Source organism: Pinus tabuliformis, chromosome 9 (assembly GCF_031772625.1).
Source record: "Pinus tabuliformis cultivar Carrire ecotype Pingquan chromosome 9, CPIR1, whole genome shotgun sequence".
NCBI lineage: Eukaryota > Viridiplantae > Streptophyta > Pinopsida > Pinales > Pinaceae > Pinus > Pinus tabuliformis.
The window spans coordinates 1952662707-1952678657 of NC_142307.1; the positions used below are offsets into that span (position 1 = coordinate 1952662707).

Consider the following 15951-nt stretch of genomic DNA (forward strand, 5'->3'; position numbering starts at 1 on the left):
ATTTTATTTGTTTAAAAGCCGTGTAAGTAAGTAAGTTATCACCTCTTATCGCATTTAATTCAGAAAAATTAGATCCATTAGCAGACCCTAGGATAGGGCTCTTACACATGGTATCAGAGCTTTGGTTCAAAACCTGGACCCAAAGCCCACTAAACCCCAAAGACCGCTAGAAGGAGGGCTTGAACCTCTGACCTTGTAGCTGTTAAGCTGTTTTGGTTAACAACCTTTACCCATCAACATCGCTGCCATGGAGTCAAATTCCTGCTCCTTGATGTCAATTTTCATACGTACTTCATTGAATATGAGTATTGTGAGGGAACGATGGTTATCTTTATTAATGAGATAATTGTAGGGGTCAAACAAAATTTGTTCTGAACTATGAAGTTCACGTGATAATTCGTATGGACACAAGCCTTGAATTCTGCAATGCTAATCAAATCTTCAATGTCAGTTCCCAATTTTACATGGACCTTACGATTTTGGTAATAACAAACGGGAGACTTGCAAATTGAGTGACATACATTATTTTCGCTAACATTCTACTGTGTACAAGAACAATAGAGAGATCTGTTGTGTTCCTTTCACACTGAGAAGAACTTGCACCTTCAGAGATGTGCGCAGATTATTCGCCCTATATCCCGTTAGATGGATGGGATAGATTACTTTGTTTACGATTAATCCAGCCTTGAGATTCTTCGCATTGACCTGCGCGAGGGGTGCTATTATTTTCCCCACAACTTGGTAGTATTTGGTTGACCTGTGATTCGTAGTAACATTTCATCTTTCGGTAGCAAACCAATTTTTTTTTAAAGAGCACAAACTACTGTTTTTACTTTATTAACATTAACCAGGTTTCAATAGAGCATGTACAATGTGCTCAACTACATGCACTCTCTTTACTTACTTTATAACCACTCAACTCTGGCTAGTTATTTGGTCTTTCTTGCAAAGACTTGGTGGATCATATTTACTGAACACCCTGTAGGCTGATATAAGGGAGAGAAGAATGAAACATAACAGAGCCAAAAAACTTAAAACCAGAGAGGCTTCTACTCTGTTGCAAAATCTTCCATAGTAAGGGCATAGTTCAGACCATGTGATCTGCTCATCTCCCTTATATGCCAGATACAGTACTTCGGTCACTGAAGCTCCAGCTCCCAGCATCAAGTATGTAAATGCCTGATCAAAAGCAAAAACAAACCATGCCCCGGAAAGACTGCGGGACCTACGAACAACAGAATCAAATACCGAGAGGACAGAGTACGCAACACATATCCCATTTGCATAAGCCAAATACCTGAAAGCGCCAACATGTTTATACTCGACAGTTCCATAATCGTTTCCCTGCTTGCTCTTAAGCATAAGTGCAAGAGCTGAAATGCAAAATCCAACAGGTAGAAACCGCAAAGCCGTCTCGATCCATTTCTTTTGTGCTGTTGATCCAGAAATTAATTCGATCTCTTCTTCTTTTTCTGCTCCCATCTCAGCACTCATAACTCCATTCTTCGCCATCTTCAGTTAGCTACCCCAAACAAATCCACCCAAGTGGGGCATTACAGTAGCTAGCAAGGACTAGCCTTGAAACACGGAGAAGGAAAATAGACCGGTAAACTAATGTCTAATAACACCGAAATTTCAAGTATCGAGCCATTTAACAACTGTTTCCAGCTAGCTATAATGTCTCACAGTTAAAAGATTGTTGCCTGTTTTATATATTTTATAAGCTACTGCTTTTTCTTTTATGTTGCCTTTGTAATAGGAGAGATTGCCGCTGCTTTTGCTTTTTCTGTAGCATTCGTAATGGGAGATATTACAATGTAAGACAGTGACCTGTTATTGATTTTGGTACAAAAATATCATGTAGAATGAATATAAAACCATAAAATTGCCTTGAAGTCGACCGTCTGATAAAGTGGTCCCAAATACTGTTGATGTTAAATAATGCTCTCATCCATTCTCCTAGCTGGTTTAATGCTTGCTATTGAGGGCTGACACTGACCTGTCATTTAGTAGCACGGTTAAATCTCTTCACAATTCACAGTTCTGATATTCTTTACAGTGGCATGAATTGTTTGTTTCTGATCAGCCATATCACTAAAAGTCAACTGGAATCAATGCATATCTTAAATCCAAGCTAAATATTGGATACTATTTGTTTACTACTGATATGCTGAGTTTAATTAAAGCAAGACTCTCATGCGTGCTTTGTCATTTCTGTTTCTTTGCTGGGGAAAATTTTCATGGCAATGAATTTTATTCCTGCTATCAATAACTATCATAGTGATAGTGGAATGAGATCCTCTTCAATCATGCCTATTGTTAAATATAACTCTAGTCACTATGCAAATTTGATTGCATTTCAATAATTTCTGATGCATGTTTGGCTCCGTGACAAATCATTGGTGCCTTCCTTTGTCTCGATTCCTAATGTCGTTGGATCCTTACTTAGCATGGGTCCAATAAATATTAATAAGAAGTTTGTCCTCTTCTTCTTGCATGGTTCCTCCCAAATGATCTTCTGGATCAAATTTTACCTGTAGGGTTAGATGCAGAAGGGATGACTCTCCCCAGAGAAAAAAGATGGGAACCATTTAGATTTTTGGACTTATAGGGTTTAATAATTTGTTGCAGTCAAGTTTTTCTATAGATGAAAAGCATTTTTTTTGGGCAGTCTGCCCTTTATTTCTGCAATTGCTTCTGAATATGAGAAAAAAAAAATTGGAAACAAAATTAATGTAGTGTTCTATGGTATTTACATCTCTTGGATTGAATGATGTCTATTTTCCCTATACCAAGTATCACTGGCCATGATCGAAGTAACAGGGCTCACCAATTACTCAGGAAGCTCACCAACTTCACTCATTTCGCTGGAATGCTGTAAAGCTTTTCCAAAACTTGGCATGACTTCGTGAAATTTAGTCAAACTCGCTAGACTTCTGATACTCGCCAGACATGGTCAAGCTTGCTCAAGAATCAGTCAAAACTGTAGTGATTTTTTTTCTATTTGTAATTTCGATTCTCTTATCTAGTTTGTGCTTTGAGTTTATACTGCTTAAGAGCAATTTAAGAATATGGCTATAATTTCAAAAAATGAGAACAGATAAAATACAAAATGAATATTACCAAAATTAAAGAATACACATAAAAGATAAAAATACCAGCGCTAAAAATATTTTGGTGCCATATGAAGGAGAAAATAGAAACACTGTTGAGCTGTGATACACAATGAAATGGAAATATTATTCTCATGCGATACGCCACAAATATGGAAACTTTGCTTCCGTGTGATACATCATGAAAATAGACACTTTAATATAATACAAAACACTGAAGATAGTTTATTTCTTGACATTCAATACGCTACGAAGATAGAAAATTTTGTGGTCATGGCAAAAGTAAGTTCAAGTGCGATACTCACAAGAGGCAAGTTTCTTCGGAATACAAAAAAACTAAGGAGGGGGCTGGAGCTTATGTTCTAGAATAGAATGCCCTTTAATGTGAATTTGGTCACCAGGATTTTGAACGACACTGCTCATTTTATGCCCTCAATCCACATTCTCTGATTTATGTGCTCTTCAATTGATCCCTAGATTAATGTACACTGCTTTCCATACTGTTAATGTTAACTTTTAAGGTTTTGATTTTAAATATCCCTCAGAGAGTGGAAACTAACAAGTGAGTTAAGGGAGGCTGGATAAATAAATATATCCAAATTTTTATAATAATAAAAACAATTTTAAAATTATTACTCACGAGTTGAAGATGCAACATTGTCTTGGAGTACGTCCTAAAACTGCTTCTGCTTGGCTAAGAGCTCGTCTTCCTCAACATACGAACACAAGTACAACCACTAGTGCCAAAGTAGGTATTTCATGCATGTCTACAATGTTTTCAGAGGGGTCGTAAATCTAGAAACAATTTTTTTTTTTTTTTATTAACACATAAGTATGATTCTAGGAGCTTTGGAGACTTCATCACTTCCATTCCTTATTTAGTACGCAGAAGATATCAATTATTAATTTTCTATTATTTAATAAAGGAAAAATCATAGGAATGGGTATTAGACTCCAATTTCATTTATTTTAAATATATACCATGTAAGATTTGAAAATTTTGTTGCCACTGAATAGCACTGTACAGTTGTTAATATCACCGGTTCCCTCATCCTTTTATCTTAATTTTTCTGTTTATTTATCAAAAATAAATAAAAAATAAATAAATGCAAAAACATAAATTTTATTCCTCTAGTACTATAATATGATGGGGACTCATGGAAGGATATAGAAAGTTATCAATACTACATTCTCTTGTTGTAAATCATATATGGAAAACCTAATGGGATGAAACACGTAGAAGGAAAGATGAGGGAGAGTCAACTCCCAATTTTTTTTTTTTAGGGAAAACTCCTTTCTAGAAGAAAATACTCTTGTGAATGTTTTATAATCTTCTCTTCACCCTCTTGGAGTTGGAGCTGGGTTAGGGTTTTTCCACTTTGTGCAATAAAATATTAGTTCACATAATCAATGACTACTAAAATACCTTGGTAAACACGAATGTAGATATCTATGACCCCCAATTGGGGCCCACTTTAGACATTCATAAATGAAGAAAATCGTTTTCTGTAGCCCTTACTCAGTTTCAAGTTTTTGCATGAAGTTTAATGCCCAAACCCAATATTACATGTAGCTGAGATAAATGTTAAACATACATTCTGTGAAAATTTTTGAATCTAACACATCAGAACCTTTACTGCATTTTCTGGTTTACTATCTCCTACTTGTTCTTTGCATAAACAAAGTTATTTAAATGCATAAATATCGAAGTAAACACAAATGCAGCCTTCCCAAAATAAACAGATCAACGTGTTCTAAAGTTAAATTTTGTGGCGAAGAAGTAACTTGCATAACTTGAATTGATCTATTGCTTAGGGTTCTCTATGGACTATCTAGAATGTGGTAGAAAATGTTAGGAATAATGCTAATAAGTCTTAGATATCACACAGATTTTGAACAAATCAAAATGGTGAAAACACGAAGGAACCAAGGGCTTGGAGAGTCTTCACAAGGACCTCCTTAAAATAACCGATTACCTTCACCAGAATTGACTCTCATCCTGCGTTCCTTGGAAGCAATTAATGAAACCTTAAGAGGACGCCAAACAAATGAAATGGAAGGGGAACACCCTTCATCAGGGTTAGGGAACCCCGAGGGATCTAGAGATTATGATAGAAGACCTCCGGTTGAGGACATTACTAGAGAGCTCCAGAAGATTAAACTCCCAGAATTTGCAGGAGGTCGTGCCAGTGAGCGTGCAGAAGCCTGGTTAGAGGGGATGGGAAGGTGTTTCACACTAAGGGATTACAATTCCAATTCCAAAGCCAAAATAGCAATATTCCAACTCAGAGATAGTGCTCTGAATTGGTGGGCTAACTTGGAGCGTCAACTACACCTCACTCCAGACACAGTTACTTGGGAATTGTTTGAGGAGAGGTTTAGGAAGAAGTACCTACCAACATATTATGAAGAACAATAGGTAGGAGCCTTCAATGCCCTGATACAGGGAGGTCGTACTGTAGAAGAATATGAAATTCGATTTATGGAATTGGTCAAGTATGTTTCCTACATGGATACTGATCAGCGCCAAGCGGATCGTTTTATGTATGGATTGAGACCTAAGATTAGGGAAATGGTACGGATGTGGAAACCATCCTCAGTTGCAGAAGTTGTAGAACAGGCTCGTTATGTCGAAGAACACCTAGATTTAAAGGGTGAAGGCAGAGCCATCTTTCCACGTCAAACAGGGTTTATGGGGAAGGCCCCTCGTACCTTCCCAAGGGGGGAAAGTCGGAGGCCACCACCATATGGAAACAGGGTTATACCTAGAACACCAACAATAGGAATTTCCATGGTTTCTAGTGGAGCTTCACCCAGAGCTTCAAGGGCGCGTACAAATCAAAGTCATAGGTGAGGAATAACAAGTGGGGGTAGGGGTTCCAGGGGAAGAAACTCTTTCCAAAGAACTCCACATCATTCGGTTCAAGGTCCACCACGCATCACTTGTTGGGGATGCAGAGGACCTCATTACCAGCGGAACTGCCCAGAGTTTCGAACCAGTAACAACAGAAGAGAGGGAAAAGAACCAATGGGGGAAGCAGGTAGCCACCACCGAATCTATGCCATAGTTGACAATTAGCAAGTTGAACACCAGTCTGTCGTAGTAGAAACCTCAGGTATGATAAACAAAGTAAAAGTTAAAATTTTGTTTGACTCTGGTGCTACAGATAGTTTCATTTCACCAGTTGCATTAGAAAAATGTGGGTTGGCAACCTATGAGCATGATGACTTTAAACAAGTCGAGATGGCTTCTGGAATAAAACAAGCAGTAGGGCCTAGTGTTGACCAATGTCAGGTAAACCTCGGGGTGTGTATGACTAAGTTAAAGGCATACGTCACAGAATTGGGAATGTATGATGTAATTGTTGGAATGGATTGGCTAGAAGCTCATCGAGCTTTGGTAGACTGTTTCAAGAAGAAGGTGATCTGTTTAGATGATGAAGGTAGGCCAATTGAGATTTGTGGAATCAAGAGGGGAGTGTCCCTACGATTCATATCCATGATGAAGGTAAAATGTTGTCTCAGACAAGGTTGCAAACTGTATTTGGTCAAGACTGTAAGTGACCAGAAAGGACCTTCCCTGGATCAACACCTAGTTTTGGCTGAATTCAAGGATGTTTTTCCAGAGGAATTGCCTGGATTACCTCCTGTAAGAGAGATTGATTTCACCATTAATCTGAAACCAGGTGTAGAACAAATATCTAAGACACCCTATAGGATGACAACTCCAGAGCTTTGTGAGTTGCAGATGCAGTTAAAGGAGCTCTTAGACTTGCGATTGATCAGACCTAGTATTTACCCTTGGGGTGCACCAGTAATTTTTGTCAAGAAGAAGGATGGTTCCCTGCGCCTATGCATAGATTATAGAGACTTAAACAGAGCCACGATAAAGAATAGGTACCCAATACCTCGAATAGATGACTTATTTGATCAAATGAAGGGGGCAACGATCTTCTAAAAAATCGATCTACGATCTGGGTACCACCAATTGAGGATAAAGGAGGAAGACATCTCAAAAACTGCATTTCGAACTCGATTTGGGCACTATGAGTTCATAGTTGTTCCATTCAATTTAACTAATGCACCAGCAGTATTCATGAGCCTCATGAATGGTGTGTTCAGGAAGTATTTGGACCAATTCGTGCAAGTCTTCCTTGATGACATTCTTATATATTCCAAGAATGAAAAGGAGCATGAAAAGCACCTAAGGGTAGTATTGACTTGTTTAAGGGAAAATCAATTGTATGGGAAATTGTCAAAGTGTTCCTTCTTTCAGAAGAAAGTCCATTACCTTGGGCACATCATTTCAGGAGAAGGGATTTCAGTTGACTCGAAAAGGTGAAGGCCATAATGGATTGGCCAGTACCAAAAAATGCCCATGAGGTACGTAGTTTTATGGGGCTAGCTGGGTATTATTGCAGGTTTGTGGAAGGGTTTTCAAGGATTGCAAAACCCATCACCACATTACAGCGAAAGGGGGTTAGGTATGAATGGACAAATGAATGTGGCACTGCATTCACAGAGCTGAAGAGGTTACTAACTAGTGCACCGATCCTTCAAGTACCAGACATGAGAAAAGACTTCACTGTCTGCACCGATGCTTCGACGCAGGGATTGGGTGCAGTATTGATGCAAGAAGGCGGAGTAATAGCTTACGCTTCTAGAAAATTGAAGAAGCATGAAGAGTTATATGCTACCCACGACTTAGAATTGGCAGCAGTGATGTTAGCCTTGAAGCTATGGAGACACTACCTCATTGGGAGAAGATTTGAGTTAAGAACAGATCATCAAAGCCTAAAGCATCTCTTCACTCAAAGGGATTTGAACGCCAGACAAAGGCGATGGAGCGAATTCATGAGTGAGTATGATTTTGAAATCTCATACATCAAGGGAAAGGAGAATGTAGTGGTGGATGCACTAAGCAGGAGGCCACGAACTTTCTCCCTAGTAGCCTTAAAGGTAAATTTAAGGGAGCGGATATTGGAGAAACTCTTTGAAGATAGTTGGTATTTAAAAGTCATCTCAGCTATCCAAAATGGGAAACAGATAGAACCAAAGTTTGAAGGATATGTCCTTAAACCAGATGGGCTATTGAGATTCCAAGGGAGAATGTACGTACCTAAGGAAGGGGGTATAAGAGAAACCATCCTCGGAGAGTCTCATAGAGCACTGTATTGTGCACATCCTAGGGTAAAGAAGATATACGCAGACGCAAGGAAACTCTTCTTTTGGGCAGGCATGAAGCATGACATAGTCCAGTTTGTCGCCAAATGTCTTGAATGTTAGCGAGTGAAGGCTGATCATCGCCATCCAGCAGGACTCCTACAACCTCATGACATCCCTACATCTAAATGGGAAGTAATTTCCATGGATTTTGTGGTGGGTTTGCCGCTCACTTCCCAGAGGCACAATGCTATATTGGTTATAGTTGATAAATTGACCAAAAGTGCCCATTTCAACCCAGTAAGGGACACTTACGATGTTACGGATGTGGCGCGAGTGTTTGTCAATGAAGTTATCCGACTGCACGGATTGCCCACAAAGATCATTTCTGATAGAGACTCCCGATTTACATCTAGGTTTTGGACAAGTTTGCAGTCAGCACTGGGAACTCAGTTAAACCTAAGCACTGCATATCATCCAGAAACAGATGGGCAGACCGAAAGAGTAAATCAGGTTTTGGAGGACATGCTTAGGATGTACGTCATGGATAATCAGACTAAGTGGGAGAGGTACTTACCATTGGTAGAGTTTGCCTATAATAACAGTTATCACAGTTCAATCGGGATGCCTCCTTATCAAGCTCTATATGGAAGACCTTGCAGGACGCCATTGAGTTGGGAAAAGTTGGAGGACCGAGTGATAGTTGGCCCGAAATTAGTTCAAGAAATGGAGGAGCAGGTAAAGCAGGTTCGGCAAAGGTTAAAGGAAGCACAGGATAGACAGAAGAGTTATGCCAATTCACATAGGATTGATCGCAGTTATGAAGTGGGGACCAAGTTTTTATTCGTATCCGGCCCAACAAAAGCACCATCCGGTTTGGGAAGGGGACGAAATTGTCACCTCGGTTTGTAGGACCTTTTAGGATCAAGGAGAAGATTGGACCAGTTGCCTATCATCTTGTACTGCCGCCCCATTTGCATAAAACTCATGATGTTTTTCATGTATCTGTTTTACGACATTATGTTTCTGATGAATCTCACAAACTGGATTCGCAGGACTTGCAGGTCTCGGACATGGGAACTGTAATGGTAGAACCATTACGCATATTGGACCGTAGGGTTCGACAGCTCAGACGTCGCATGGTGGACCAAGTTAAGGTCCAGTGGGACAAGTATAGCCCAGGATCTGCTACCTGGGAGGATGCAGAGACTATGCATCGTGACTACCCGTCACTTTTTGAGCATCTGTGATGCCTATTTTGACTTAGATAGCTACCTATGTTAAGATCCTATTTCCATGTTATTTATGTATGAACATTATGTAATATTGATGCATTTGGTTGACACATAAAACTACTTATATGAATCAGTTGATAGATTTGATATTAATGATAGAAATGGTTGATGTATGGACTACATGTATGACTCACTTAACGATGGACTATCTAGTGTGTAACTTATCAGAATTACTTTGGTTCATATATAGCTCAAGTGGATATGATTTATTTAAATGAATGACTTAGCGAAAATTCCTAGATTGACACATGGATACTAGACTTAGTAATGTGATGATTATATGTCTTGTTGTTATATAAATGCATGAATGAGAGGCTAACCCGCAGGGGAAAAGAACTATGTGATAGCCAAGAGGGAAGGATGAGACATCTCATGAGGAAGGTATAATGTACATTATTTTACTTCATTGGTATCTACTTGATATGCACTCTTATGACACGAGAAAAAAAATGCAAATGACAGGTGGCAAGATGACCTGACTGGATTATTCGATGACAAGTCCAACCAGCTCTGTAGTGTGGACCGTGCTCTGAAGGAGGGGTGGAGGTGCTTCCCACCGTGTATCCTCCGAAACCTGGAATCGTGGGGAGGACAGCTGAATGCTCCCCCTAGACGTGTGATGACGATTGCCAGATTCCTGCTGGGGAAAGTTTGGTCGAGGCATTCGACGCTTCCACCATGTCGGTTTTATCAGTGGTCAATATGGCCTTTGCCACTGATAAGGTAGCAGAGGACGGATAGGGCGGGAATGGAAGTAGGCCAGGGTGGATAGGAAGATATAGATCAATTGGAGACTCTTGATGGGAAGTAATGTCATTGTCTGACTTATCGAATTTTAATGCTATAACTCTCTCTGGTTTGCTATGCTTTCAAACTCCTTGTATCTTTACATTCTAACTTCGGGACGAAGTTTTTTGAAGGAGGGGTGTATGTAATGCCCCACTTAAATCTTATCCTACAAATTTTGTTAATATTTACATTATCTGAAAATATTGAAAAATATTGGTCTAATATAAATTTATGATTTCCATTATTCAAATTCCCCACTTACCTTCTCAAATTGAATATTATGTAGGATATGGTCTCCTTTCATTATTTCAAAATATATGTATTCATGTCACATTCCCCAATGTACCCTCACATTTACTTGGGAGAAGACATAGTCCTCTCCATCTTATCATCAATATATATTTATTCATTTCACATTCCCCAATGTACCCTCACATTTACTAAGGAGAAGACATGGTCCTCTCCATGTAAGTACATTTCACATTCCCCAATGTACCCTCACATTTACTTGGGAGAAGACATAGTCCTCTCCATCTTATCATCAATATATATTTATTCATTTCACATTCCCCAATGTACCCTCACATTTACTAAGGAGAAGACATGGTCCTCTCCATGTAATTACACTTCACATTTCCAAATGTACTTTTCAGATTTACTTGGGAGAAGACATGATCCTTTCCCATTAAATTCTCAATTTTATATTCATGTCACAATTCCAAATGTACTCCTAGCTTACTTGGGAGAAGAGAAGTCAACTAAGGATGGATGAGAAGTTAATAACATTAATGAGAGGTGGTTGAGGAAAGAGGGTATAAAAAGGGAAGGGGGAAGGAAGAAAAGGGGGGTGTTGGAGTCTTGCTTAAGATTGTGCGGGGGTTGGTTGTGATTGTTTTGCCTTGTTATGATTTTGGGAGACCTTGGAAACCTGTGGAGGTTTCTTGGGTTTGAGAGGAGGAAAGTATCATTATCTAGTTTTGCACATTCTTCTTGAGGACACACTATATCTGGTTGGACTTGGGCACAGAGGGCTAGGAAACCTGTGGAGGTTTCCTGGGCTAGGAATTTATTTCCTAGTTGGCTGGGAGGTAAATCCAGTTGGGTCGGTCAGAAGGAGCGTTCAGCTGGAGCTATAAGACAAAGGTATCATCATCAACCGCCGGAACAGGTATTTTTCCATGGACTACTCTTGTTAAGTTGATATCAATGGAATGCTCACCATAATTTATGTTGATTATAATGTAAATGACAAAATTTTATTTGTTTAAAAGCCGTGTAAGTAAGTAAGTTATCACCTCTTATCGCATTTAATTCAGAAAAATTAGATCCATTAGCAGACCCTAGGATAGGGCTCTTACACCTCTCGAAATTTGAGTAAAATGTTAAAGAGATATGTTGAGAATATAAGTTGAAAAAATAGTTTTTTTTGTTTTTTTCTAATCTTTTAACCTTTTTACTCCAAAAATGGTGAATCATCACCCATGGTTGACATCATCATATTGAATCCTATTGGTTTTTATAAACTTGATTTTTGTTGTACATTTTTGTTTTTTAAAACCCATTTTTTACCTCAAAATTTCTCTAATGAAACTAACACAACCACATTACTAAATGTGGTTGATATCAACTTAATATATAAACTTAATATTAAATTTCAAAAAAAAATATTAAAATTATTTAAAATCAAAGGCATTTTTACAAACTTTATAAATTAATAATATATAAAGAAGTATTAAATATTAAATTAAAGAAATATAAAATACATTTCTTTAATTTAATATTAAATTAAAGAAATGTAAAATACATTTCTTTAATTTAATGTGGTTGTGTTAGTTTCATTAGAGAAACTTGATTTTTGTTGTACATTTTTGTTTTTTAAAACCCATTTTTTACCTCAAAATTTCTCTAATGAAACTAACACAACCACATTACTAAATGTGGTTGATATCAACTTAATATATAAACTTAATATTAAATTTCAAAAAAAAATATTAAAATTATTTAAAATCAAAGGCATTTTTACAAACTTGTATAAATTAATAATATATAAAGAAGTATTAAATATTAAATTAAAGAAATGTAAAATACATGAGACGGGTGAAACTCATGAACCCTAAATGACCAATTGTAAATATGACAAACATAATCCACTCCCTCCAAAGTTGTCCCTAAGGGGAAGAATCCAAAACACACGGAGGAAAGAAATCCCAAAAAAAGCTCAAAAAACACAACAAACACAACCACAGTCATCACAACTAATTCATTGCAAATGAAACAAATGTCAATCACCCCACCATAATAAAAATAATTGTCTGAATGCACCATTTCCAATTAAAGAAGAAGTTCATCTTTTAAACTGTGGGTGTTGCGAAGATAACACTGAAACATCAAGTTTTAGTTCAGAAATTTCCTCTAATCGTGAACAAGTAGTTATATTTATTGAATGTGATTGTGAAGATCCTAATTTCTATAATTGTAACAATGATTATATAGAATTTGATTATGCAGAATATATAGATGAAGAATAAGCAGAAGCTCCTCCAAAGCTAAAAGTCCTTATGGCCTCTGAAGTTGAGATGATGAGGCAAAGCTTCTAGCAGGAATTAAATCTCTACCTGAAGGAGACATGAAGCAAAATCATATGGATACCTTCCTGAAGACAATTTTAAAATCACACCCTGACACTTATTCAAGTTTAGGTAAGCCAGATGATAGGAAACCTTTATTTGTAGAATCTGCCTCTTTTGAACGAAATACTAGATCTTTTATCAGACATAACAAATGATAAAAACCCAAGATGCTCACTTTAAGTGATCTAAGCAATGAAATCAATTTGTTGAAAGCGAAAATTGTTGAATTGAAGAAGAAAATTGTAGAGATAGGAAAGGGAAAGAAAGTTGAAGAAGTCTTAACTGTTGAATATTTTGAAATGGGATCTCTCTACTCTGCCAAGAATCCAAATATTGAAATGTATTAGGCTAATGATTTATCAGGTTTAAACTCTAAGAGAGTTCTCACCATCCAACACCAACAATTTCATGTTATGATTAATCTTGTCATTCAAGGGTAGAAGTTTTTTCTTAAAAAACTAATTGATAGTGGCTCTGACATAAATGTTTTGAACAAAAAGGAAATACCTACTAGGTATTGGAAGAATTCAAACAAATAAATTATTGGAATCAGGGATAAACAATTGAATCTCCAATATGAGGTTTCAAAAGAAACCCTATGCTTTAAGGATTATTGAATACATATGAAGTTTGTAGTGTCAAATATCCCTATTGACTGCATAATGGGCACACCATTCTTAGCAGTCGTAGAGCCACATGGGTCTGTTAGATTGGAAAATGGAAAAGCATGGTATTTCATAACAATTCCTGCAAACAATAACCAACCTCTCAATATCACTCTTCCATTTGTTTCTTCACCAAGAATATTTACAATGATGCAAGTGATGGAAGATCTAGCAAAAGCCGAAAATAGACTATAAGATATTAAAAATAAGAAGGCTAACATAAAGGTTAAAGAAAGGTTAGCATAACAGTCTGTTAAGACACAGATCCAAGAACTCCAACAGAAACCGGAGGCTGAAGTTTGTGCATAAGAACTAAATGCATTTTGGCATAGAAAACAATATTATGTGGAATTGCCATACAGGCCTGAGTGTATTGGTAAACCCTGCAAAATTTGTGCAATTCCCATGAATGAAGAGTATAGAAAGATGTGCAAAAATAAATTTAGAAAGAAAAATCTTAAGATCTCATAACAATGTACATATTATCTCTATCATTTATTCTAAGTGTGACATCTTAAAAAAGTTATTCCAAGCGTGGAATTGAATGAAACAGTCATATAAATAATATGCAATGCTTGGTTTGGTTGAAATATACTTTGAAAAAATGACCAAAAAATATAATTTAAAAAGTCAAAATATAGAATAGTGTAATATATGTACACCATGATGTTGGATGGTGTTGATATTGATGTCAACCCGTGGAGTTGACTAGGTTTGAATATGACTAAAGACACGAGTTATGATGTCAAATTGTTAATGAACACTTCCTAGTAATTGTCAAATTACATCAAGTTTGCAGCTCCACTGTTGGATGGTTGAAAACCCAAGTCCTAGGGTTTGGGTTCCTTGGACTAAGGATGTACCCTGACTTTGTCAAGGGTTTTTGAAAGATCAAACCATTGAGTTTGGGTTGGAGATCTAGGTCATTAGATTCTCCTCGAAGATATGTTTATGTTGATATGTGGCACACCCCATGGTTCCTCCTAGTTTGCGAAATATTCACATTTGAATTTGAAGACCCAGCTTTGTGGGATAAAACCCCAAATGGTTGTGACATGACACCTTATTATTAATTCTCCTATATTTATCAATATAAAAAAATGATTATTGTCGCAATCTTATTGCATGTAATTTGAATAACTTCAAGAACCAAAGACAATAAACCAAACATTGACTTCACAACCAGGTAGAACCATATACACTAAGTAAATCGTTGATTTTAAATTCTAGTAGATTTAAAAATATTTATAGGCATAATACTTAAAACAAATATTTTTGATAAGGTTATTAAGAGTTATTTATTCTATTGAGTGGACAAATCAACCCTTGACTAACTTAATTCCTAATTATAAAGGGTACATGGGCTTTGCTTAGTGTCTAAGTTGATATATAATACAAATTAAATAAGTTACAATAATTTAATGCTTACATTTCCTAAAAGGACTCCTCCAACATTTACATGAAGCCCCTCTTTAGTCCACACAAATTCCTATAAAAGGTAGATACATATAAAAATTATCATTACATTTGATCTTATGTGCTCTAAAATTCTCGGTCAACTGAGGTAAGAGAAAAAAATGTTTAGACATCACTGTGGGTTTGGATCTGTGGTTTCTCCTGCAATTGTTGAATAAGATTCTTGGCTCCCTTTAGGGCTTCTATTGTTGGTCTAAATTAGCCCCGCACTTTGCTTCAAGGGAAATAGTTTTTGAAGGCAATATCATCTAGTTGTAAAGAATATTGATGTAAGGATGGATAGAATGGTTTGACCAACTAAGCAACAATGTTTACACGTATGCTAGTAGCTCTCTAAGGGCATACTTTGAGAGAATTAGCAGTAGGTCATAGGGATTACCCGAGGAACTTTTTTTTTTGCCATCATTTGATAGTAGTGCCAGATGGTTGCAGCATTTTGAGCAGTTTGGAACAGGGAAGCAACGTGATGTATGATTGTCTGCATATGATCCTTAATTCTTATTCATTCATGAGCATTTCATTATAGTGAAATGCAATGGTAGATAACGTTGTGAGAACTTGATGATGAGAAGTGCAGTGGTTCATTTATGATGTATAGTGACATTTGCGAGCAGTGATAGTGATGTGCAGTTAAGCAATGACTTTGATATGCATTATTGTGCAGTGATTAGTTTAATTTTGCAGTGGTCAATGGCTACCAAGATTTGATAGATATACAACATCTTCTTTACAACTTTACTATATTGATTTTGAGCACAAGGGATCTAGTTTGAAAATTTGTGAAACATGGTCTGCTGACTCTTCAGGGTGGCAGGATGGT

The 15951-nt window shown here is 37.1% G+C and overlaps 1 protein-coding gene across 1 annotated transcript; it reads right to left on the reverse strand.

Annotated features, from left to right (window-relative positions):
* Positions 1–763: 763 nt before the first annotated feature.
* On the reverse strand, positions 764–1537 carry LOC149156786 (CASP-like protein 2A3). The gene is made up of 2 exons (XM_089445240.1): positions 1298–1537; positions 764–1225 (listed from the first exon to the last, which is right to left on the reverse strand). The coding sequence occupies exons 1-2, from the start codon at positions 1510–1512 to the stop codon at positions 916–918; spliced, it is 525 nt and encodes a 174-aa protein (XP_089301366.1). The 5' UTR covers positions 1513–1537; the 3' UTR covers positions 764–915.
* Positions 1538–15951: the final 14414 nt, after the last annotated feature.